Source organism: Centruroides sculpturatus, unplaced genomic scaffold (assembly GCF_000671375.1).
Source record: "Centruroides sculpturatus isolate CEXI.00-Female unplaced genomic scaffold, Cexi_2.0 scaffold355, whole genome shotgun sequence".
Classification (NCBI taxonomy): Eukaryota; Metazoa; Arthropoda; class Arachnida; order Scorpiones; family Buthidae; genus Centruroides; species Centruroides sculpturatus.
The window spans coordinates 208,079-234,502 of record NW_019384632.1 but is presented as its reverse complement, the minus strand read 5'-3'; the positions used below and the strand labels follow the sequence as shown (position 1 = coordinate 234,502).

The following is a 26,424-nucleotide window of genomic DNA, read 5'->3' as shown; positions in this document are numbered from 1 at the left end:
CTTGTTCAAAGAATTGTGGGAAGTTCATACTGATTGGCCAATACCATTACAACAACAAATGTTGAATCTTGGATAACTTTCACACTACAAATGACTAAGACAAAAATGCAACAACAATGATTAGTGTGAAGATTTTACAGACAAACACAAACAATAAAAACATTGGTTTCTGTTGTCATTGGCAGTGTAAGCAAAGCCTAAATTAGCATGTTAAAAAAAAGTTAGTTTCAATTTATTTTTAATATAACTCAGCATTAATCTATCTCAACAAGTAACAGTTATATGCAGTTCCTACTTTATTGGAGCACAAATATTCTAAAGTCCTTTGAACTCTTGATAACGAACTGAGAAGGCTTCAAAATACTAGGGGCTTACTTATTTAGAATGTTTTACTCCAATAAAGATCAAACTGTGTATAGATACTATTACTTTTAATATTATGATAAAATAATTATATATTAGTTAATTATTAACTTTTGAATGATTTTTTTATTACCATTTGGATTAACTGTCAATATGGAACCAACAGTATCACTAACAACTGCACAAGAAGTTGATAAAAGAGGATAATTTTTCAATAATGATTTCTCAAACTGTCTGTTACTTTCTTCTTGTTCACAACCACTCAAAGCTAAGCCCTAAAATAATAAACTTGTATTTAAAATAAACATTAAATTAATTTATGAAATTAACAAACATTCAATATTGAAATTTTTAATATAAGAAACTGATAAGTCTGTACAATGTCTGAAGTTAGAGTTTTTTTTTGTACAAAAGTAAAGAAAATTCCATTTCCAGATAATTCAAGAAATTCAAGTCAATTCTCCTACCAATGAAATGTAAATTACTTGGCCAACTAAAATTGGTGAATCATGTATGCATGTTTTAAAATTAAATAGAACCAATTAAAATCTTTTTTTCTAACAGATGAATGCTACAAATTGACTAGCATAAACCCAGATTCCACAAATTAACAGGATAGATGCCTAATGCATTATCAAGTCTTTTTCTACAATTTGATGTGAGTGCTCTCCAGTTGTTACTTATACAGTAATGCACAACATGTAACATAACTTGACTGGCTGTTATTTTTATTTTCAAACTAACAAGTTATAAAATAATTTAGTGTTAATCTTTATTTTAAAACTTAAAGATTTGAAAAACAGCACATTTATAACACTACATTTATTATAATTTAACAATCAAGTGAATTAAAGCCAAACAATTGTCAGATTAAATTAGATTATATTACCAATACTAATAATTATTAAACACCAAATAATTTGGCATTAGAAATAGACATTAGGCACCATCTCTTATTAAATTTAATAATTATAATTAAATTAATATTTATTAAATAATTTAGAAAATTCTGGAAGAAAAGAATTTGCCCAAAGTGAGACTGGAATCCACAACTGCCACTTAACATTTGAATGCATTGTCAATTATGCTATTCAGATCTCCATCTGATCGGAAATTCCCAAAGAATTCAGTCTAAGGAGATAGAACAAAAACAAATTGAAAACATATACAGCATCAAATTCCTTGGATGTTTAAACTAAAAATTAGTTAGGATGAAGTCTGTGAAAATGAGCTTCACTGGCTTAAAAGTACTTTGAAGATGAAAGGTTTTTCAGGTTTCACCAAGTAGTAGTTTGTTATTTTAACTCAAAGTATCATTGATATTTAATAGTTTGTCTGCAATCAAATAAACTATGACAAAATTATTTATTAATTATGATCTAATTACTAATAAATGTAAAATAATTTTTAATAATTAATATGTTCCTTTAAAAACTAAAATTTTGTTCATATCTTTTATAAGCATTTTTCAAAATTGTGAATACTAACATTACTAACATCAAATTTTACACTGCTCAAAACAATGAAGAGAAATCACAATTTAAAAGAAATCTTTCATTAAATATATATTAAATAGTTTATTAAATTTTATGGTGTGATTTCATGATAAAGTATTTCTAGTAGGGCACATTCTTAACTACTAAAAAATAGTGCACATAGCATAAAAACATTCAAAAGTTATTTGTGAATAATATGTGTTACTTTAAAACATTAAAGTTAGATTGAGAGTATTGATTATGCTATGAAATAATTGTGATATCTTAAAAATTCAAAAAAAAAAAAAATGTTTGATTCAACAGTAATTTATAATGAACAAACATTTAGAACCATCTTAAATAAACCATCTTTAGATTTTAGAATAAACAATTTAGTGGTCATTTAGTAAGTTTAGATTTGTCTGAAGTTTATCCAGTATAACTGGTTTCATATTAATGTCTTACATATATATTATACATCCTATATCATAAAGATATTTTAACATCTTTGCCAATCACTAATATGATGCAACAAATAAAGCAATACATAAATAACATAAAAGGACAGTTCTGAGTTGTACTTTAAAAATCTTTCAGTTCAGTTTATTAGAGTATAACAAACTTTTAGTAATCTAACAGGAAATTTTGCTATTTATGACAGATTATATGTGATTCATTCATATAGAAAACTTCATAGGAATTTAGAGCAAAAAATTCATTAAAAAATTTATTTTGATTGTTATTTTATATTTTTCATTGCATATTAATAAAAATAATAATAGTCTACTTTTATAAATAAAAAAAAGAGATTAAGTATTATCCCAAATCAGCAAATAAAAATTATGTCACAAGTAAAGTATTTATATATCATATATCCTAAAAACTATTTTTATTTCATTTAAAAGCAAATTAATAAATTAAATAATTTAAAATTATACTCCTTACTTCTAAAATAAATTATATAACATACCATTCCATCAAGTTTTGTATCTTTCCCAATTCCAGCTTTCTCTTTAAGTTTATCTACCATAACATATATCCTTCTCTGACATTCTTCAAGTCCTACAAGCTATATATTATAAAAATAAGTATACAAAATTATTACAATTTATGTTTATAAATATTTAATAAAAAATTACAACTTTTATTTATATTAGTAAGGTAAATAATAATAGTATTGACATGACATATATTTTCATATTAATTTACTATTAAATTTAAATGATATTAATAGGCAACATAATGATAACAAAAAAAATATAAAAATTATTTCATAAAACATTATTAACTAATGAAAAAAGATATAGTGGTATATAAATACATGCCTATTACAATATAACACAACCAAATTATATTATTTAACATATTCAGAATCCATCTTTAGAAAAATATTCTTAAATTTTTTTATAAAATGAAATGCTTCTTTCAAGAAATAGATTGTTTATTCTATTTAAAATCTCTAAATTGAAGTTATTTTTGAATTTGTTTTATCATTGACTTTAAAAAGAATCAAGAATCTTGTATACAAGGAAATAACAATTCTATATTATTTATTTACTTCATCACATTACCTCAAACCTTTCCTCAAATTCCTTAGGTTTATTCTCCATAATGTTTTCAAAAAGAATTTTCTTCCACCATCAGTGTTACATTATACAGATATTTAATATATGTGTTTTATATGTGGTTTCAGAAAAAAATTTAAATTTTAAGTTAACTTAACAAATAAAAATGAATTTGACATTTTTAAGTTTGATAGAAATTTTAAAACTTTATAATTAAATATCTGCATGGTATACTGCTGATGATGAAAAAATTTCTCTCAAAAATATTACAGAGAATAAATATAGACTCCTTAAGAAAGATTTGAGGAAATATAATGAAATGTGGATATTAATGGGTAATGAAAATTTAATTGAATTTTTTCATATAATGGATATAATATTAAATTAGTAGATATAAGTTAAATATGGCTAATAATTAGTCAAGATTCTCTGAAGTGCAGATTGTCACTAATACTTTTAGAAGTAATAATAATTCATACTTTCAATGTGTGTTAATTTCTAATAAATTTGATTAATTTCCAATTTCACTAGTTAGAAATTATTGTATATCAATGTTGTGAATTTGTAATTGTAATTGATTTTGAAAAATGTGCATTTGAGAATTCACAATTTGATGAACTGTTATAATTATTTAATTTGTTTTCTAAATTTAATGACTAAAATACAATATAACTTCATAAAGATAAACTATAATTTCATAAACACTTCAGGAAGTAAATAATTAAGAATTATTATTTAAGGTTATTAATTATAGTATTTTTGCATTATATATGACAAGAAATTACATAACATCTATAATATTCTTATATGCATTACAAATTAATAAATATCTTGCTATATAAAACAATATACAGTGGGTGATTAGTTAACAAACACAATCCATTCCAAGACTTTGTTCGCTATCTGAATTGTATGTTAACCAATTATCGATTTACCATAGATTTTAATGGGAATTTAATTAATTTGTTCTGGAGACCTGCAAAAATAAAAAATATATACTTTCTTACTACGTTTATTTATATGTAATAATAAAAATACATACATACACAGTCTTGCGTTTTTATTAGTCATGTTTTTTCCGTTTGAAAGGGTTAAAGAATCTGTCTAATGTCGATTGCTTTTCTCTTTTCTTCAGGATTTTTTGTAAGTAATTAATAATATTGTAATTGTAGAGATCCCCAAGCCTCAACCTGATTTGGATGCCATTCTAAGACCGTTGTTCTGACATCCTCCCACTTCTTCAAAGGATCTTTAATAACAGATATCGGCATTAATTCTCTTTTTCAGAAGAAAACATATTTTGCCAAGTTTCTTGGTGTTCTTCATTCAAAAGTTCTTGGCATTCTTCTGTCATCAGATCTGTTTCAGATTCCATTATGAACTCTTCGATGTTCTTTATTTCTCAGATGTGATTTTTGTTATTCCTTTAGATGCTTGAGTCTCCTTGATTATACAGGATTTTTCTTAAATAAGACTGAATTGCGGCCTACTGTAGACCTGTTCACATCATACTGCCCAGCAACATTAGGCATCTTCTGCCCACTCTCTACCTTTGCTATTATACTCTCACCTTTCGAAAAGAAAAACAAACGCAAAACTTAACGTGTGCCTACCGACAGTCTCGCGAATACACAAAAGAATTCTTTTGTCACAAAAATAAAAGGCTGGAATTACAAGGGAGAGTTTCAAAGTTTGGAGGAATACTATCTGATCAGTATATATCGGCTTGAGCATCGATGTCGACGTCTCCCGCACTCCAAAAAGTTTCAAATTGTTGCTTGAAGACAAGGGAAGACCTTCGGAAGATTGGTATTCATTATTTATGTCGCTTCTTCTTGTGTTTGTTCTGTGGGGTATTCATTATCCTATCATGTGTTCGTTGTCCGAACATAAAAATCTTTTGCGAAAGTGTTCGTTATCTGATTTGTTCGTTAACCGATCACCCACTGTATATATATATTTATATGCTCCAAAATAGCTTTAAATAAATTACTGTCAGTAAACTAAATACTGTTAGTCAAAGCTGGCCAAACAGTATATTCCTAATAAATAATTTTTTTGGCGTCAGTTTGAATTTTCTGTTATTTAGATGTGGTACCAAGTTTTATTCATTTTCAAAATACAAGTATTATTCATTAATGATTTTAAAATAAATTTTTTGTGTCCAGTGATAATTTTAAAGTAAATGATCATTTGTTATTTAATATATAATGAAAATATACTGGTACTGAATAATTTAAAAATCAAAAACTTACTAGATGATTAGTTGATGGTCCATCTTCCCAACAAAGAACTTTTCCATCCTCATTTACTAATACCACTTTAGAAAAAGAAGCACCTCTGTTTAAGAAATTTAACCACAAAATTAGAATATATATAGAACTAACTATTAATACTTATCATGCTATCATTCAAGTTATGCATATGCATATATATAAGCAGTTTAACCTGCTTATAACGTCATCCATGGGACCAGCAATTTTTTGACGTTATAACCGAGTGTCGTTATCTGCGGGGTCATAATTTTAGTCCCATAAAAGTATTAAGTCTGTTTAAGAATCTATTATAAAATTCGTCTAATTTAATATCGTATGTATAAAGGTGCAAACTAAATATTTAAATCAACTTTATTTACATTATTATGTCTAAATTTACAACGATGTAATTAAAAATTTCAAAAATTATTTTTTATAAAAAATTTTTATTTGTCAAGTTTCGATAATAGCGGCACTTTCGGTTTTGAGAATAATGTCGAATCAAAAGGCAACAAAAAGTTAAATTAAGCAAGAAATGAGAAAATTATCATCCAGGTGTTATTAACGCCTGGATGATAATTTTCTCGTTTCTTGCTTATCTATCAATAGACATGAAGTCCAATATCTTTCACTTTTAGGTTAAATTAATGTATATCAATTAAAAAGAAACAATAAAAATATTCACTTAAAAAAAGTCAGTTATTTTAGATTGTAGGCATTTTTCACCTAAAAATTGTTTATCAATGTCATTTTCTAAGTCGTAGATTTTGTTCATTATTTCCGATGAAGTTTTACGAGACCTGTAGAATTTGCTAAACCAAAGTCTCTGCATACATCTGCCTTTTTTCTTCCACTTTCAACTGCTTTAATTATTTCTACTTTGCAGTCTAATGTTAACGCTTTCCTTTTTAAGCTAGCCATTTTACCTGATTTGATGCTAAACTACAACACGAGTATGAGAGCTATGCAGACTAACCCACTGTCACGTCGTTTAAAGGGGTGGCGCATCTCACCCCATTGAATCAGGTGGTGACAGTACCACCCACAATCGTTCTAGGAAGTGGACTCTGACCTTAGGACTGAACACGTAGTATTTTCTTTGATAAATAAAATTTATAATTTATTTTTGTAAATTTAAGAGTGCTTCAAATATGACGTTAAAACAGGGTTTTATGTCGTTACAAGTGGGTTTTTAACATTATCTAGTATAGTAAAATCGTGGGACCGATAAAAATTTGACATTATATTAGGGTTGTCGTTACATCCGATGTCATTATAATCGGGTTAAACTGTATATATATATATGCAAATTATAATATGTAATCAGATCACTGTCTAATAAAATAAAATTAATATTAATTTAAGGAAAATTACTTGTACAGTGATTACTATATTAATCATTCTAGTGGAAAAATATAAAGCAAAATATTTTTGACAAATATAACTTTAAAATTATCTGGAAACAAATCATACAATTTATGTCAAAAAAACTATATTTTACAAAATATAATCGTTTGAAAACTATCCAATTCCCTCAAAAAATTTTTGTTATAAAACAAAGTATAAAATGAAACAACTCTTTTAAAGATTGATAATTAGCAGTGGAGAGATGATGTAATGAAGTAATGAACACAAGACATGCTGACAGCATTCTTAAAAAGCTAATTGTCTGTGCAAAAAGTAGATTGTTGAGAGCTCTGAGATCACGATATATACATTTTACAAACAAAATCTGATTATATTTCTTTTTACTATTATTAATTTCATAGAAGCAATAAAGCATTATTTTAAATAATTGTTGATATCAAGGGTTATGCTGCTGCCTGTCGAAAAATTGTCAATTTGGGAAAATTTTATTCATCTAGCAATTACAGTGGCAAATAGCAACAGAGCAGTCCACAAAGAAAAAAAAGTCACTCATGAAAAGAGTATCACAGAACACGAATCGGTCTTGGTTCAATACAATTTACCGTTAATAAACAAAAGTAAAGTTGATTGAGAAACTCACTCGTAAAAACTCTGCAGTTTTTATATTATCAACCATCCTTACATTTCTAGTTGGTACAAAAAGTCACAGTAAGTGAAAAAGTAATAACCTGGTTAATAACTTTCTATTTTGGCGAATAAATAATGTGTTTGGCAAACGAATTGGCGATTGCTATAAAAAAGCCAAGGTGACCCTGGATATTTCTTCAGAATTATATAAAATAACATGTTTTCTATCCTAAATACTCATGATAAATTTTAAAATAACTATAAAAATAATGAAAAGAAGGAAAAAAGAATTTTTCTGAATTAAATCATAATTATGGTATGTTACCATATAAATGCTTAATCAGCCAAAATGACACTAATCAAACAATTATACATCTTATCAAAAACCTAAAATTCATCATTATAAAAACAACAAATATTTTTGAAATATCACAGTTATTTTCAAACTGGTAAACTCTACATAAAACAAGAAAAAATAAACCAACATTCCAAAAAGCATGTTTTATATATATATAAGACCTTGACTCATATAGCTAAAATAACTATAGATATATTTTGATTAAAAAAAAAAAAAAAAAAACTTGAATTTAACACAGTCAAACTGATTTATAAATTACATATCATTGCTTTCTGTTTTTATATTTTTAGATTTGTTGTGAAGTTTAGAATCCAATTTCTGTAATTAAACCTACAGTTGACGATGACGTCGTTTAAAACTTCCTTTCGTATCAGATAACAAGATATTTCCTGACGTAATGACTTCATCCTGAATTAACAAATAAATTACTCATTATTACTTCAATCAGAATTACAACTTATAATGAGAAAGGAATTTCAAGCATTTTCCTATTGCTGTAGCTGTACTTAGATATGTACTGTACAATCAATGTTATTTCATCATAACAAAGTCAAAGTTGTAAAATAAATTGCATGTTTACAGTTTAATTAGGCAGAAGTTGCTTTTAATTAAGTTATTTTGTATGTATGTATGTATGTATGTATGTATGTATGTATGTATATAGATATATAAAGGTAACTTCTACACAGTTTTGACAGATGTACACATAATATACAAATAAATTTTAATAACTCATCGAAAGTATTGTAATTTAAACATATATTTAAACATATATTTACGATAAAATAACAATAATTTACCCTTCTACACCACAGAAATACTTTCCCATTTGGATCAGCGTTTCAAATGTTTCACTTTCGATTTTGCAAAGTTCGCCATAAAATCACAGCGCCACTTAACGGTAAATTATAAAATTCTTAAAATTATATATTAATTTTTTTTTGTAAAAAAAAAAAGAATGCAATCGTAATTTTATATACGTGTTTAATAAAAAAAATATAAGTTTTTAATTTATAAATTTAAATTATTTAAATATATATATCTTAAATCTTATTTAATAAATATATATATATGTAGTTAACGCCATCATGTAGTAATAGTTGGAACTAAGCAGAGAAGGGAAGATGAATGTATGTCACGGAAACCGGTTTTAAAGTTTATATTTGTTTATTTTTTTCTGGTTTTGACATGGATCGATAAAGTGAAAATTAATGAATATACGTAAGTACATATGTTATATGATTTATACTTAAAATACCATCAAAATGATAAATAAGTTCATATATAATTAATGTAACATATTATTGCCTTTGAAAATGAGTTATTTTTCAGATATTTAAATATATAATTAAATGTAATTACCATTATGAATTTTATATTTCTGAATTCTAGTTTTGAAATTTTCATTTCTGGTTTCATTATTTTTTTTTCTTCTTAAATAGATGAATTTTAATTAAAAAATTGTTAATTTATTGCNCAAATAAACTATGACAAAATTATTTATTAATTATGATCTAATTACTAATAAATGTAAAATAATTTTTAATAATTAATATGTTCCTTTAAAAACTAAAATTTTGTTCATATCTTTTATAAGCATTTTTCAAAATTGTGAATACTAACATTACTAACATCAAATTTTACACTGCTCAAAACAATGAAGAGAAATCACAATTTAAAAGAAATCTTTCATTAAATATATATTAAATAGTTTATTAAATTTTATGGTGTGATTTCATGATAAAGTATTTCTAGTAGGGCACATTCTTAACTACTAAAAAATAGTGCACATAGCATAAAAACATTCAAAAGTTATTTGTGAATAATATGTGTTACTTTAAAACATTAAAGTTAGATTGAGAGTATTGATTATGCTATGAAATAATTGTGATATCTTAAAAATTCAAAAAAAAAAAAATGTTTGATTCAACAGTAATTTATAATGAACAAACATTTAGAACCATCTTAAATAAACCATCTTTAGATTTTAGAATAAACAATTTAGTGGTCATTTAGTAAGTTTAGATTTGTCTGAAGTTTATCCAGTATAACTGGTTTCATATTAATGTCTTACATATATATTATACATCCTATATCATAAAGATATTTTAACATCTTTGCCAATCACTAATATGATGCAACAAATAAAGCAATACATAAATAACATAAAAGGACAGTTCTGAGTTGTACTTTAAAAATCTTTCAGTTCAGTTTATTAGAGTATAACAAACTTTTAGTAATCTAACAGGAAATTTTGCTATTTATGACAGATTATATGTGATTCATTCATATAGAAAACTTCATAGGAATTTAGAGCAAAAAATTCATTAAAAAATTTATTTTGATTGTTATTTTATATTTTTCATTGCATATTAATAAAAATAATAATAGTCTACTTTTATAAATAAAAAAAAGAGATTAAGTATTATCCCAAATCAGCAAATAAAAATTATGTCACAAGTAAAGTATTTATATATCGCAGTGTAAGCAAAGCCTAAATTAGCATGTTAAAAAAAAGTTAGTTTCAATTTATTTTTAATATAACTCAGCATTAATCTATCTCAACAAGTAACAGTTATATGCAGTTCCTACTTTATTGGAGCACAAATATTCTAAAGTCCTTTGAACTCTTGATAACGAACTGAGAAGGCTTCAAAATACTAGGGGCTTACTTATTTAGAATGTTTTACTCCAATAAAGATCAAACTGTGTATAGATACTATTACTTTTAATATTATGATAAAATAATTATATATTAGTTAATTATTAACTTTTGAATGATTTTTTTATTACCATTTGGATTAACTGTCAATATGGAACCAACAGTATCACTAACAACTGCACAAGAAGTTGATAAAAGAGGATAATTTTTCAATAATGATTTCTCAAACTGTCTGTTACTTTCTTCTTGTTCACAACCACTCAAAGCTAAGCCCTAAAATAATAAACTTGTATTTAAAATAAACATTAAATTAATTTATGAAATTAACAAACATTCAATATTGAAATTTTTAATATAAGAAACTGATAAGTCTGTACAATGTCTGAAGTTAGAGTTTTTTTTTGTACAAAAGTAAAGAAAATTCCATTTCCAGATAATTCAAGAAATTCAAGTCAATTCTCCTACCAATGAAATGTAAATTACTTGGCCAACTAAAATTGGTGAATCATGTATGCATGTTTTAAAATTAAATAGAACCAATTAAAATCTTTTTTTCTAACAGATGAATGCTACAAATTGACTAGCATAAACCCAGATTCCACAAATTAACAGGATAGATGCCTAATGCATTATCAAGTCTTTTTCTACAATTTGATGTGAGTGCTCTCCAGTTGTTACTTATACAGTAATGCACAACATGTAACATAACTTGACTGGCTGTTATTTTTATTTTCAAACTAACAAGTTATAAAATAATTTAGTGTTAATCTTTATTTTAAAACTTAAAGATTTGAAAAACAGCACATTTATAACACTACATTTATTATAATTTAACAATCAAGTGAATTAAAGCCAAACAATTGTCAGATTAAATTAGATTATATTACCAATACTAATAATTATTAAACACCAAATAATTTGGCATTAGAAATAGACATTAGGCACCATCTCTTATTAAATTTAATAATTATAATTAAATTAATATTTATTAAATAATTTAGAAAATTCTGGAAGAAAAGAATTTGCCCAAAGTGAGACTGGAATCCACAACTGCCACTTAACATTTGAATGCATTGTCAATTATGCTATTCAGATCTCCATCTGATCGGAAATTCCCAAAGAATTCAGTCTAAGGAGATAGAACAAAAACAAATTGAAAACATATACAGCATCAAATTCCTTGGATGTTTAAACTAAAAATTAGTTAGGATGAAGTCTGTGAAAATGAGCTTCACTGGCTTAAAAGTACTTTGAAGATGAAAGGTTTTTCAGGTTTCACCAAGTAGTAGTTTGTTATTTTAACTCAAAGTATCATTGATATTTAATAGTTTGTCTGCAATCAAATAAACTATGACAAAATTATTTATTAATTATGATCTAATTACTAATAAATGTAAAATAATTTTTAATAATTAATATGTTCCTTTAAAAACTAAAATTTTGTTCATATCTTTTATAAGCATTTTTCAAAATTGTGAATACTAACATTACTAACATCAAATTTTACACTGCTCAAAACAATGAAGAGAAATCACAATTTAAAAGAAATCTTTCATTAAATATATATTAAATAGTTTATTAAATTTTATGGTGTGATTTCATGATAAAGTATTTCTAGTAGGGCACATTCTTAACTACTAAAAACTAGTGCACATAGCATAAAAACATTCAAAAGTTATTTGTGAATAATATGTGTTACTTTAAAACATTAAAGTTAGATTGAGAGTATTGATTATGCTATGAAATAATTGTGATATCTTAAAAATTCAAAAAAAAAAAAATGTTTGATTCAACAGTAATTTATAATGAACAAACATTTAGAACCATCTTAAATAAACCATCTTTAGATTTTAGAATAAACAATTTAGTGGTCATTTAGTAAGTTTAGATTTGTCTGAAGTTTATCCAGTATAACTGGTTTCATATTAATGTCTTACATATATATTATACATCCTATATCATAAAGATATTTTAACATCTTTGCCAATCACTAATATGATGCAACAAATAAAGCAATACATAAATAACATAAAAGGACAGTTCTGAGTTGTACTTTAAAAATCTTTCAGTTCAGTTTATTAGAGTATAACAAACTTTTAGTAATCTAACAGGAAATTTTGCTATTTATGACAGATTATATGTGATTCATTCATATAGAAAACTTCATAGGAATTTAGAGCAAAAAATTCATTAAAAAATTTATTTTGATTGTTATTTTATATTTTTCATTGCATATTAATAAAAATAATAATAGTCTACTTTTATAAATAAAAAAAAGAGATTAAGTATTATCCCAAATCAGCAAATAAAAATTATGTCACAAGTAAAGTATTTATATATCATATATCCTAAAAACTATTTTTATTTCATTTAAAAGCAAATTAATAAATTAAATAATTTAAAATTATACTCCTTACTTCTAAAATAAATTATATAACATACCATTCCATCAAGTTTTGTATCTTTCCCAATTCCAGCTTTCTCTTTAAGTTTATCTACCATAACATATATCCTTCTCTGACATTCTTCAAGTCCTACAAGCTATATATTATAAAAATAAGTATACAAAATTATTACAATTTATGTTTATAAATATTTAATAAAAAATTACAACTTTTATTTATATTAGTAAGGTAAATAATAATAGTATTGACATGACATATATTTTCATATNTTGTAAAAAAAAAAGAATGCAATCGTAATTTTATATACGTGTTTAATAAAAAAAATATAAGTTTTTAATTTATAAATTTAAATTATTTAAATATATATATCTTAAATCTTATTTAATAAATATATATATATGTAGTTAACGCCATCATGTAGTAATAGTTGGAACTAAGCAGAGAAGGGAAGATGAATGTATGTCACGGAAACCGGTTTTAAAGTTTATATTTGTTTATTTTTTTCTGGTTTTGACATGGATCGATAAAGTGAAAATTAATGAATATACGTAAGTACATATGTTATATGATTTATACTTAAAATACCATCAAAATGATAAATAAGTTCATATATAATTAATGTAACATATTATTGCCTTTGAAAATGAGTTATTTTTCAGATATTTAAATATATAATTAAATGTAATTACCATTATGAATTTTATATTTCTGAATTCTAGTTTTGAAATTTTCATTTCTGGTTTCATTATTTTTTTTTCTTCTTAAATAGATGAATTTTAATTAAAAAATTGTTAATTTATTGCATTATAACTTATTGTTGAATTGCATTAATTAATACAATAAATTATAAATAAATGCAGATAGTTTTATAATAAATTGCTTTAAAACCCATTGCAAGTAATCTACTGAAATCTATACGTATGCATATGTTATACGAATTGCATGTTTACGTGCATAAATACATGTGATGATGATGACGTCTCTTAGCTCGTGACAAACTGAAAACATTTACCCAGATGTAGATGCTAAGGGATACCGAACGCTTCCTATATTATTCACAGGCCGTGTAATTTTACATCTGATTATACAGTCCCTCTGTAGGGAATCGTACGCTCTCCTTTATCCAACCTAGGGACCGGCTGTAGTAACACAGAGTTATATATACAGTACAGTACATATATTAGTTCTAATATACTTTTATTTAAGATCTTTTATGTCAACTTGCCTTACATCAATTTTATATATCAATATGTATAAAAGTTAAATACGCTTAATTTTGTTATTAAAATACAAACTGGTATGTTATATTTTGATTAAAAATATCTTTATCAACAAGGTGAATAACAATTTTTCGGCTCCAGCAGTTGCCAACAAGGAAATATATGTCATGAGTGTGTGCACTTTCATTGTTAAGGAAGTAAGATGTCAAATTTAAAATGCATTTTTTGTTTAAAAAAACATTGGATTTTGAATATTTTCAATGTTTTTATTATTCAAAATAAGATGATTTATGGTAGTGTATTTTTAAAGTTTATGATGTGGAAATTTTCTAATACTGTATAAAATGATGATAGCAATGAATTATTTTGAATACAGTGGATTGTTGATTATATCATTTTTTTTGTCATTCATTGTAGTTTGATGGTCTTATAATATTTTAGCATAATAATAATAATAAGATAAAATTCAAATATATATATATATATATATACTTCTCCTTGAATATCAAACATTTATGGACTGCTTAAACAAAATAAATTTGTATTTTTAAGTGTTTTTAAAACAATTTGGATATTCTCATTTGTTCTTCAGGCTAAATTATTATATATTATGATTCAAAATTTATTTTAAGACAGACAGTAATTTAGGAATTGACAGGACTTTCTTTTCTTGAACATAGAAACCGTGAAAGCCTCCTATTGCTGTTATTTGTAGAATGTCTTTCTTTGAAAACTTTATCAGTAAAGAAAAATTTTGCTCATCTTCACTTCCTGCTTTTTGACAAATTTTTTTTATTGACAATGATACTCCAGTAATCTGACTTGCACACTTTTGTGGAATGAGCAACAGGAATGATAAAATTGCCATTTTTAGCTTCTCTTTTGCAGAATTTAATGTTGTGAAAATTATTTTTTGTTTCACTGTGAAACAGTTTGTTACAAGATGTATCTTTATTTTGTATTGCAGACTTTACTAGGGTTGCCACCTGTCCGGGTTTGACCTGGAGACTCAGTGAGTTATTTCCAGGGTCCGGGGTTAATTAATATTTCTCCGGGTTGTGCAAGTTGAAATGAATATGTACAAAATTATATGCAAACCGTTGCATATATTTCTTTCCCCATGTACCAAATTATTAGTGTGGTGGTCGTTGGCTTAAAGACATAACGTCTATAACTGGTGCAGGCACAGTGCTGCTGCATGCTATGTAGTTGTACTCTTTCTTGTGACTGTTCTGTCAGGAGATGTCTATTGAGAGTGACATGATATAGCCTATATAGATGAGTTTGATGATCGGTGTTCGTGTTGGTTGATGATTAATGGTAAATTATAGTATATAGTTACAGTCAGACTCAAGCAGGTTAAATAGCATTACATAACAAAAGGTCTGTTGGACCCTTAAAAAAAATTTTTTTTATTTTTGGATGTTTTTAATTCAAAATTTTTACCCGCACAAAAAAAAATTTTATTGCTATTTTAATCAACCTTTTAATGACACATGATTAATGCTTAATTGTTTTTTATGGGATTTATATAAATAAAAAAACTGTATATGTATGCATATGGGTTTTTTTGGTTTCTTAAATCATCATCTCTGGGCGAGACTAAGTTATGAGGTGGCAACCCTAGACTATTTACACATACACATCCATGGTGACAGGCCTTCCTTCTTAGGCTTCACACCGCCAGAGGTAAAAAAAGCCCTTTAAAAAAATACAAACATCCAATTAAAAGGAATCGGTGACACACAGACATCTTACTCTTCATCCATCTGGCCAATGGGGGTGGTTATGCTTTATATCTACTAAAACAAGTGCTGGAATATGTATATTTTTTGAAGCTGTCCCCTCTGGCGATGGTACATTTAAAATTTCTTTTTGTTGATTTTTCCGTCCGATGGTGAGATTATTTGTTGATTTTTCCATCTGATGGCAAAAAATCTACATATTCCAGCACTTGTTTTAGTAGATATAAAGCAGAACCACCCCCATTGGCCAGATGGATGAAGAGTAAGATGTCTGTGTCACCGATTCCTTTTAATTGGATGTTTGTATTTTTTTAAAGGGCTTTTATTATCTCTGGCAATGTGAAGCCTAAAAAGGAAGGCCTGTCACCATGGATGTGTATGTGTAAAGTCTGCAATACAAAATAAATAGTGGTCCCTTTTGGACAGACTTGTCTTTGATGATTAATAATAATCTCTCCATCGGACAGAAAAATCAACAAAAAATAAAAAGATAAATTAAATTTCATAGTAATTTCACTGCTAACAAGAAATGAGTACTTCAGCATAACTCAGCATAACTTCCTTTCTATTTACTGTCCTTCCAAGATGAGTCCAAGAGAGTTGGCAAAATGCCAACAATTTGCAGGACTTTACTGCTGTCATTTTGCAAATAATATATTATAGTTCAATCAGTGTAGGCTGGCTGGCTATAATAATAATAAAACCAAACGACCAGAATATATTAAAATGTTATAAAAGAAATTATTTTGATTAAATGAAAACTAATCAGCAATCCGATTTGATCTAATATTCAAATCTTCATGTTCTATTTACTCTGTATTCCATCAAATATTCTGTGTATCACCTGAGGAAGAACTTTAATCAGTTCAAAAACATTTGTAACTATTCAACACATGAAAATTCATCTATAGACTATGTAGGAGCAAGAAAAACAGATAACTGCTGTTTTTTTTTTTCTTGCTCAGTTAATGCAATTAAATGCATAGTTAATTGAAGGGATGAGTGAAAATGAAGGTCAAAATTTTAATTTACAGACTTTTCTAATCTTAAAATGGTATGCAACTTCTTTTCCCCACAACTTGATAATGGAGTGAGCCCCATGCAACATTGTTTTCTCTATTTGACATGGGCAATAGAAAGGGATGGGTTGAAATTTCAATTTACAGAATTCTCCATCCATATCAAGATATAATTTAAGATTGAAACCTTTATGAAATATGGATTCCTAAACTTGCAATAAATATCATATTTGTAAAAATTTAAATGAACAAATAATATAATATTTTACAATGAAGTTTAAAATTAACAGTGGCGTGCCGTCATTGGAAGTGGTGGAAGTGCCGCTTCCCTCGTATTTTCTAAAAAATAAATACATATTGTGCGATTATTTTCATATAATTAAAATTAATATTTTATTATAACCGCATTATGTATCTTATTACAAATTTCTATACTACACATAAAAAAAAACGATAAGATTGCTACTGTATATTCAAATATTAGTGGCAGAATGGAAGCGGTATATTGTCAGCTTCCAAACAGCCAAATTATACTGATTTGCGCATGTGCTTTACAGAGTGCCAACCTCACCCAGTTTAGCTGGTGGAAGCTACACACATATAACACTACCAATGATTGTATCCAGGACCNCTATTTGACATGGGCAATAGAAAGGGATGGGTTGAAATTTCAATTTACAGAATTCTCCATCCATATCAAGATATAATTTAAGATTGAAACCTTTATGAAATATGGATTCCTAAACTTGCAATAAATATCATATTTGTAAAAATTTAAATGAACAAATAATATAATATTTTACAATGAAGTTTAAAATTAACAGTGGCGTGCCGTCATTGGAAGTGGTGGAAGTGCCGCTTCCCTCGTATTTTCTAAAAAATAAATACATATTGTGCGATTATTTTCATATAATTAAAATTAATATTTTATTATAACCGCATTATGTATCTTATTACAAATTTCTATACTACACATAAAAAAAAACGATAAGATTGCTACTGTATATTCAAATATTAGTGGCAGAATGGAAGCGGTATATTGTCAGCTTCCAAACAGCCAAATTATACTGATTTGCGCATGTGCTTTACAGAGTGCCAACCTCACCCAGTTTAGCTGGTGGAAGCTACACACATATAACACTACCAATGATTGTATCCAGGACCGATTCTGGTCTGTTAGCCGCCTGCTTATTAGATATTTGGCCGCCCTCGCCCGATTATGTGAATCATGAGTAGATTTATAACTTAACCCAACTGATAAGAATTTACTGGTATGTTTTTATGATAGTTCTGTATAGTTGAAAGGAGTTTAAAAAACTTTGTTAAAATATTTGATATTTTTATTCCGCTCTCCCATCTTATATTACGGATTTCAATGTTTAACTAGTGATATTATGATTTCGTATGTCCCATCTTTAAGGGGATGTAGAAAAAAATGTGCAATGTTAAAAAATTAACCATTACTTTGATAGCATCATTTACAACTAAATTTAATGAATGAGAGAGATGCACGAGGTACAGAAAAAGCTCTAGAATTTATTTTCCTTAAATTTACAATTTGTGTATCCATTTGTCATAAAAATTTGTTTTTCCACTTTTTTCCCAAGATTACAAATATTCTAGTACAAAGTAACTGGTTTTGACTTATTTCTACTTAAGAAATAGTTAAACAATTAAGAGATTAGGGAATTAGGGACATAAAACCTGCTGAAGGAGCTGGAATATTTAAACGAAAGCTTAACCATAATAATTAAATAAAAGCTTAACCAATCTTCAGCCAAGTACAGTGGGGACTGATTTCTTGGTAATATTAGATGTAATAAAGAAATAAATTTTTCCAGTTCAATGAGAGTGACTGAAAAGTAAATATTTTGGAAATTTCCGTGGACACCACGTGGTCCTAAAATGAATTAGTTAGAAAACAAACGACGGACAATTTATTAAGTTTAACATACAGTAGACCCCGATTAACTGTCACATCGGTTAACCGACCGTTATAGTCGGCAAATTTCAAATGTCCGCTAGTGATGTGGCATTACAATATTTGGCTNAATCTAGAAAAGCTAAATTCAAATGAGTGAAGAGAAGACCTTATCTTAAATCATACCACAAAGAAGCTAGGATCACCTGGGCCAAAAATCATATGACCTGGGACAAGGAATGGACCAAAGTTAATTTCAGTGGGAAAAAGAAGATTAATTTAGACAAACCAGATGGTTTTAAACTTTATTGGCAGGATCTACAGAAGGAAGAACACTACTGCAGCAAAAGAATGCAAGATATTTGCAAGATGGTTTCAGGAGGTTTTTGGATTAAAGGGTAAAACCCTTTTAGCACAAGTAAATAATAGGATGAACTCTGTTGACTATCAAAATATGCTGTAAATTAATTTTTTACCATATACCACCAAAATTTGTACTAGGAATTACTTCTTTTACAGGATAATGCCTCAGTTCATATCTCTGTCATCCAAGGAGAGGTTTGCCAGGAAAAATATTCAACTTTTGGATTGGCCCAAAATTTGTGGGGATTATTGTTACAGATATTTAAAGATGGTCAACAATTATCTAATGTTACAGACCTGAAGGCTGCAATTCATGATGCTTGGAATGTAATTTCTAACAACACGAAGTTGGTTAATAGCAATATACTAATAAACTAATTACATGGGATATACTAATATCCTAATAAACTATACTAATAGTGTATTTTTTTCCTTCTTTTCGGTTATCCGATTTTTTTAGTTATCCAACCAACCTGAGTCCCCAATTGAGTCGGATAATCGATGCTCTACTATATTTAGATTTTTACAGCTATTGCGAGAAACGTTTAAAATTTACAACAATTCTGTTGCGTCCTTTGAGGTATACTAGTGATGTGACTAAACAGGCATTTGATATTGACCAGTATTGGCAACCTTGGGATTTGGCAGCTCGCGTGCATGCACACACTGCAGGACCATTTCTGATCCCAATCATTAGCCATTGGTAGGGAGCTATTTGACTAAGTGGATTGTTTTAAGATTTAAAAAGTAAAGAATATTTTGTTATTTTTATGTATGTTTCTTTACAAAGCTATATTTAATTATAATTTTCTTTAAAAGTAATATTTATACAATTGAAGAATATTTAATACCAGGTAAGTATATCCACCACACATTTTATTTCACCAAGTAAGTTTTTATTATTTTATTTATAATTTTAGCCCTTATATCATGGCTAACAATTCGGAATGTAATTGTGATATTAAAAATACATTTAGAGAAGACTACGGTTTTTATTGGCTTATTGAACAAACAAAAACAAATGGACTGTAGACCAGGGGTGGCCAACAGTTTTTGCCCCCGGGCCAAATTGGAAAGAAAACTTTTCCATGGGCCAAACCAGAGGCTGCCCTAGGAAGATTTTGATGTGGTATGAGATCTCATTGTGGTGTCACCCTGTAGAGACTAAATTGTACATAGAGATTATAGATACATTTTTCACATTATCATGCTTTATCAACATTCTATGTGCTGTACTTAAGAGATTTGTAATGGAGGGTTAACTCTAAAATGCACAGTGAGTTATTGACCTTTTTTTTTCTTTTTTTAGGCATCAGAATTTTTCATCAAGCTATTCGGACTTGAGTAGCTAATATTGAAAGATTAATCGCGGGCCACATAAATTCATTAGATAAGCCGTATGTTGGCCATGCCTGCCCTAGACCATCACTGACGCGCAGTTAACTGATTGCCCCTGGAAGTCAGCTTTTTGCAGAAACACAGCTTCCCTATCGTCAAATGTCACGGCACGCCACTGAAAATTAATGTCATCATGCAATTAATGTTTAAAACACTTATTATACAGGAAACAAGCATGCAATGCTATTCAATTATTGCTTTGACCAACTATTACTTTATTTGTTTAAAGTCATTGCTAAAGACCTATCTATTATCTTCATCTTTAGGAATTGGAATCAACATTTACAAAACTTGCAATATGTAGTATATAGGATATAAATAAAAACATTGAACCAGACTCTATCTTTCTTCTGCTCTGTACTAGCTAAATAAAAGTGTATAAGAGTACAGTAGAGCCTCGATTATCCGACTCAATTGGGGACTGGGGTTGGTCGGATAATTGAAAAGTCGGATAACCGAAAAGTATGAAAAAATCCATTATTACTGTAGTATATTATTATATCCCATGTAATTAGTATATTAGTATATCACTATTAACCTACTTCGCGTTGAATTTTCATCGATGTTAAGCCTAACAAAAATTTTTAAAAATAATAATCGTCGCTATTGTATCGTTAAAAATTAGAAAATTAAGCCTCGTTTAAATACTGGCTCCCTTTCATGGTCAAATGAGGGTTGCCAGCTAAAACACGTAAAAATAATATTAAAGTAGCCAAGATATAGCCAAATATTGTAGTGCCACATCACTAGCGGACATTTGAAATTTGCCGACTAGGATGGTCGGTTAATCGGGGGTTGGATAATCGAGGCTCTACTGTATAGGCAATTAGTAGTGGACTGTTTAATGACATAGTTGCCATGCATCACAGAACTTCCTTACAATGGAACCAAATTCTATTGTAGCTTCTATGAAAGATAGCACAGTTTAAATGACAGTCATAGAATGTCTTATAATTAGTACAAAATGGTTTTTGTCCAGTTAAAATACTCAAAATGTCAGCAGTTGGACACTGTCAAAAATGGGTGTGGGAAACTGTGAGGTACTTCTCTGCATGATCTCATGCACTCAAGATAGTGAACTGCATAAAGGAAGTAGACTCTTGAGTATGATGTAGTTTTAAAAGATTATTTTAAAACAAACTAAATCATTCTGATATTCTCAAATATTGTACAGTAGAGCATCAATTATCTGAAACAATTTGGGACTGGGGTTATTCGGATAACTGATCGTTTACAAAAAAGTATATTAAACACAAAACTGTACTGTGTATAATTTGTATCACACATCTTACAAATACATACCTTACATAATGTAATAAATTAAACTAGACCTACAGTTCAGTTTGGCAGGGAGGGGAAGAGTGCTGCAACACTACAGCCCTAGCGGAAATTTGAATTTGCCGACTGGAACACTTTCGGTTAACCGATGTTTTGGTTGATCAGTATTTGGATAATCGATGCTCTACTGTATTTCCATTTCAGCTGATTAGTCTAAATCATTTGTATATTATGTGATACCCTCAACACCTTTGTTTTGTAAGAAAAATTACTTCAGACTAAGCACCGTAGATGGAAACTTTGTATCTAGAAGATATGATATCTTTTTTTGAAAATTGTATTATTCAGGGGCAATAGTATATTAAAACTCTGAGTTGCTGTTTGTTTTAATTTTAGAATTAACTTTGTTTTTATTTTTTCAAATTAAATAAAATTATGAATTAGAAAATACTAAAACTTCATGCAAATTCATGAGCATTCATGAGTTTGACTTGAAACTTGATGCTGAGACTTACAATGAGCTAGCTAAGCAGCAAGTTCAGCTGGTCCCAATGCTGTCAAACTTCTCTGCTACTTCTTGCAAGTTTTACTTTTGTTTGACAATCTGATATTTAATATAATTTACTTGTTGGATTGTTATAAATAATGTTGAGTTTATATAAGAGAAATGGATAAAATGTATTTATTTATCTTTTTGAAATTAATAATATAATAATAAAAATAATAATAATTTTCTTTTATTTTTAGGTTACCAGAAAAGAATGATAAGTATTTATAAATATTAAAATCTAATTCTATGATTGGCATAAACATGTTGGCAAAATTCAGATTTTATATCTTATTAGTTGGGAGCTCAGCTATAATATTTTTAGTTCTTTATAAAACTTTAAATGGTGAACAAGATTCAGAATCAACAAATAAAGTGAATAAAGTTCAAACATCTAAAAAGCTTCGCCCCATGGAAAATATAAATGATTTAATGCCAGTAACACAACCACATTATCATATGGAACATCAGAAACTGCGAGAAGCTGAAGTTCATGCTCGAATTAATCAAAATATTCGTCGAAGCACACAGTTAAAGCGTGATAATTTAAATTTTGCAAATAAAATTGAATCATTTAAATCTGTCACCAATGGAGAAAGAAATCAACCTGATACAAGTTTTCTGCTTCATAAAATTGTTCATCTAGATTTAAAAGGTGCTCCTCCAACAATAAATTATTATTCTCAATTATTTCCATTATTGCACTCGCTTGGAGCTACCGGACTGCTTATAGAATATGAAGACATGTTACCTTATTGGGAACCAATTGAAACTCTCTCAGCACATAATGCCTACAGCAAAAATCAAATTGAGCAACTTTTACGACTTGCTCAGCTAAATAAGCTTGAAGTTATACCTCTAATTCAAACATTTGGACACATGGAATTTGTATTAAAACAAATAAAATATCAGCAGTTAAGAGAAGTGCCACTTTATCCACAAGTTATTTGTCCATCACAAAATAATTCCAAAATATTATTGACCCATATAATTGATCAAATTATATCTTTACATCCAGGAATAAAATGGTTACATATTGGTTGTGATGAAGTGTATTACATAGGTCAGTGTGATCTTTGTCAACATAGAATGACAACTAAACAAATGAATAGTGATTTGTTGTTTTTAGAACATGTAAAATTTGTTGCTCAGTATGTTAAAAGTAAACATAACGTTCAACCTATCATGTGGGATGATATGTTTCGCCATGTTTCTAGTGACATAATTCAGGCTTCTGAAATATGGAAATATGTTGAAATCATGGTATGGCAATATGGCCCAAATATTGAAGCTAAGTTGACACAAGAAATTTGGGAAAAGTATCAATTAATGTTTTCAGGTATATGGGTAGCTAGTGCCTTTAAAGGTGCAACAGGCCCTAATCAGTTTCTTACAAACATATCATATCATTTGGAAAATCATCATTCTTGGATGAACTTTTTGCAAACTTTTCATAAAAAGATTCCTCTTCGTGGTATTATTTTAACTGGATGGCAGCGATATGATCACTTTGCTGTTTTATGTGAGCTTCTTGCAGCATCAATACCATCACTAGCTGCAGATTTATTATATTTGAAAGATGGATTCTTGGACCAAAACAAATTACATGACATTTTACATTGCAATGGGGATTTGATTTTATCTGGTAATTATACTTTTGATGAAGTAATTTGCAATTATCCTGGTGGAAAAGTCTTTAAAGGAATGCAGCGACTACAGCAACTAAAACATCAAATAATGAAAATGATGAAGGATAATCATGTTGTTGGATGGATGAGTGACTATAATATACAAATGTCATTTTCTAGTCCAGCCCATGTTGAATTAGGCATGCGGAAATTGGGCGAAATACAGACCAATGCAACATTACTTTATACATTCATGCAAAATATCATGCCTGAAGTTTATGATAAATATACCATTGATGAATGGTTACAAACATATATGGATCCCATTATGTTACAATTAGAAAATCTGAGCAATACTGCTCAAAAATTGTTAAAATATTCTGCTTGGCCACGGAGACCTTTGAACAGTAATGAATAAACAAATTTGACTTCATGAATTTGATCAATTTTATATTGAAAATTTCTATAAATATATTTATCATTTTTCATTTTTATTTAGCTTTAAAGTAAATTTTTGGATGAGTAACTTTTAGTGTTAAAAACTCTTCCATCTTTTATACCTAAATTTATCCTAACAGGGAAAAATATGTCAATTTTAACTTTCCACAGAACTTAAAGATGTAAGTTTTTTAAATTTTGTAATTCAGTAGAGCATCTTTTTTTAGTTGAGTTTGAAATTTTTACAAGAAAATGACAGTTTATTGAATAAACTGCTAATAGAATATTGTTTATATAGAATATTTAAAATATACCTTGCTGATCAAAGAAAGTTTACTTATAATGTACAACTTGGTGATGCTGTGAGCTAGTTGTGCTTGTTGCCTTCTGTGTGTTAGAAGAAAACCTTAAGTCTTGAACATTTATTTGCTTTAAACTTGAAGAATGACATTTGAAATTCCTCCTTGACATTACCAAGTCTACTCAGAAGTAAACTTTTTACTTAATATTCTATATAATTCATATTCAGTTGTTTTAACTTTATTTTCTTTATACTCTTTTGTTATTCATAACTTTATATGAAACTTTTGTTTTTATATATATATTTTTTAATATAATATATTATATATATACAAAATATATTTGATTAAAAAGTTTACAGTTTAAATGCTTTAAGCTAATATATTAAGTTTGTATGTGTTTACATATTTTTTATGATAAAATTGAGCTTTAGACAAATTTTCATCATATATTGATATTTAATTATAAAGATAAAAGTTTGTTTAAAAATGTTCAGTAATCAAAGAGTAATCAAATATCATTTTTTATAAATTAAAAAATTCTATATCTTCAAAATAATAAATTCCTTCTTTAAAATATTCATTTAAAATATTTTCCGTTTATCAATTCAATTTCACAATAAAAATAAAAAAATACAGTAGAAACTTGATTATCCGAAACAGTTTGCAAAAATAAATAAAAACAGAATATGTAGCATTGTTCAAATTGGTGAATATAATACATGTGACTGGAATCACTGCATCATCTGATGATTGCAGTATTGTGAAACTAGGCCATATACTTAACATTACATTAGCATTCATAATGTTACTTTCAAATATAGTAATTGCTGGTTCATGAAACTTCAAATGCATAGTGCTTGATGTACACAAAACACAAACAAATTTCTGGATTATTCAAAATTTCATTTATCTGAATAATCCCTGGTGCCATCCAGTTCAGATAATTGAGTTTCCACTGTATATCTTATTTTGAACTTAACTAATTGTATTATTAGAAAAAGTACATAAATAAAAGATGTCAACAATTTTGAAACTATTTCAAATTAAAGTTGTTGACAACAACTATGTATTAATAATATATAGTTTATAATAATTGTAAATGGAACACATTTTCTATGTTTAAGAAACTTTAGAAATTTCTTTTTGAAATTTGTTTAACTCTGATGAAAACATTTTCAATATAGTAACATGAAATTTAGAAACAATTTTTTTCTTCTACAGAAAATGTCGTAATCTAAGTTTTTATATGTAGATTTAAATAATATTCTTGTACTTGTTCATCTATTTTTATGGAACTTAAAATATAAATGATTGTACACATATAAGGTGTGTCCCAAATAATTATCAACATATGTTGTTTTAAAATTTTTTTTTAAACTATCAGTTATATTAACTAGATAAAAAATGTTGTTTTTAATTATTTTTTTATTAAAAGAATGAAATGTTTCAAAGTTGCATATTCCATACTTTTTTTTAAATTAGCAGAA

The 26,424-nt window shown here is 27.4% G+C and overlaps 3 protein-coding genes across 3 annotated transcripts in view; 1 reads left to right on the top strand and 2 right to left on the bottom strand.

Moving 5' to 3' along the window:
• Positions 1–8,892, bottom strand: part of LOC111625798 (N-acetyl-D-glucosamine kinase-like) — a 28,434-nt gene extending 19,542 nt beyond the window's left edge. Inside the window, exons 1-4 of the mRNA XM_023369025.1 lie at positions 8,812–8,892; positions 5,659–5,743; positions 2,809–2,907; positions 497–638 (exon numbers count right to left, since the gene is read on the bottom strand). Of these exons, the coding sequence (XP_023224793.1) occupies positions 497–638; positions 2,809–2,907; positions 5,659–5,743; positions 8,812–8,840 (355 nt within the window). The 5' untranslated portion in view covers positions 8,841–8,892. The remainder of the gene's footprint in view (positions 1–496; positions 639–2,808; positions 2,908–5,658; positions 5,744–8,811) is intronic.
• A 1,709-nt stretch (positions 8,893–10,601) lies between these two features.
• LOC111625783 (N-acetyl-D-glucosamine kinase-like) lies at positions 10,602–13,231 on the bottom strand. Its single transcript, XM_023369002.1, has 2 exons — positions 13,116–13,231; positions 10,602–10,946 (listed from the first exon to the last, which is right to left on the bottom strand). Exons 1-2 carry the CDS (start codon positions 13,173–13,175, stop codon positions 10,767–10,769), a joined length of 240 nt encoding a protein of 79 aa, XP_023224770.1. The 5' UTR covers positions 13,176–13,231; the 3' UTR covers positions 10,602–10,766.
• A 281-nt stretch (positions 13,232–13,512) lies between these two features.
• Positions 13,513–25,502, top strand: LOC111625797 (hexosaminidase D-like). The gene is made up of 2 exons (XM_023369024.1): positions 13,513–13,626; positions 22,770–25,502. The coding sequence occupies exon 2, from the start codon at positions 22,819–22,821 to the stop codon at positions 24,613–24,615; it is 1,797 nt and encodes a 598-aa protein (XP_023224792.1). The 5' UTR covers positions 13,513–13,626; positions 22,770–22,818; the 3' UTR covers positions 24,616–25,502.
• The last annotated feature ends 922 nt before the right edge of the window (positions 25,503–26,424 follow it).

Coding starts and splice junctions, on each gene's coding strand:
- LOC111625783 (XM_023369002.1), bottom strand. CDS start 13,175: ATGGTAGATAAACTTAAAGAGAAAGCTGGAATTGGGAAAGATACAAAA. Junction 10,947..13,115: donor ATACAAAACTTGATGGAATG/GTATGTTATATA, acceptor TTATTATTTTAG/GGCTTAGCTTTGAGTGGTTG.
- LOC111625797 (XM_023369024.1), top strand. CDS start 22,819: ATGATTGGCATAAACATGTTGGCAAAATTCAGATTTTATATCTTATTA.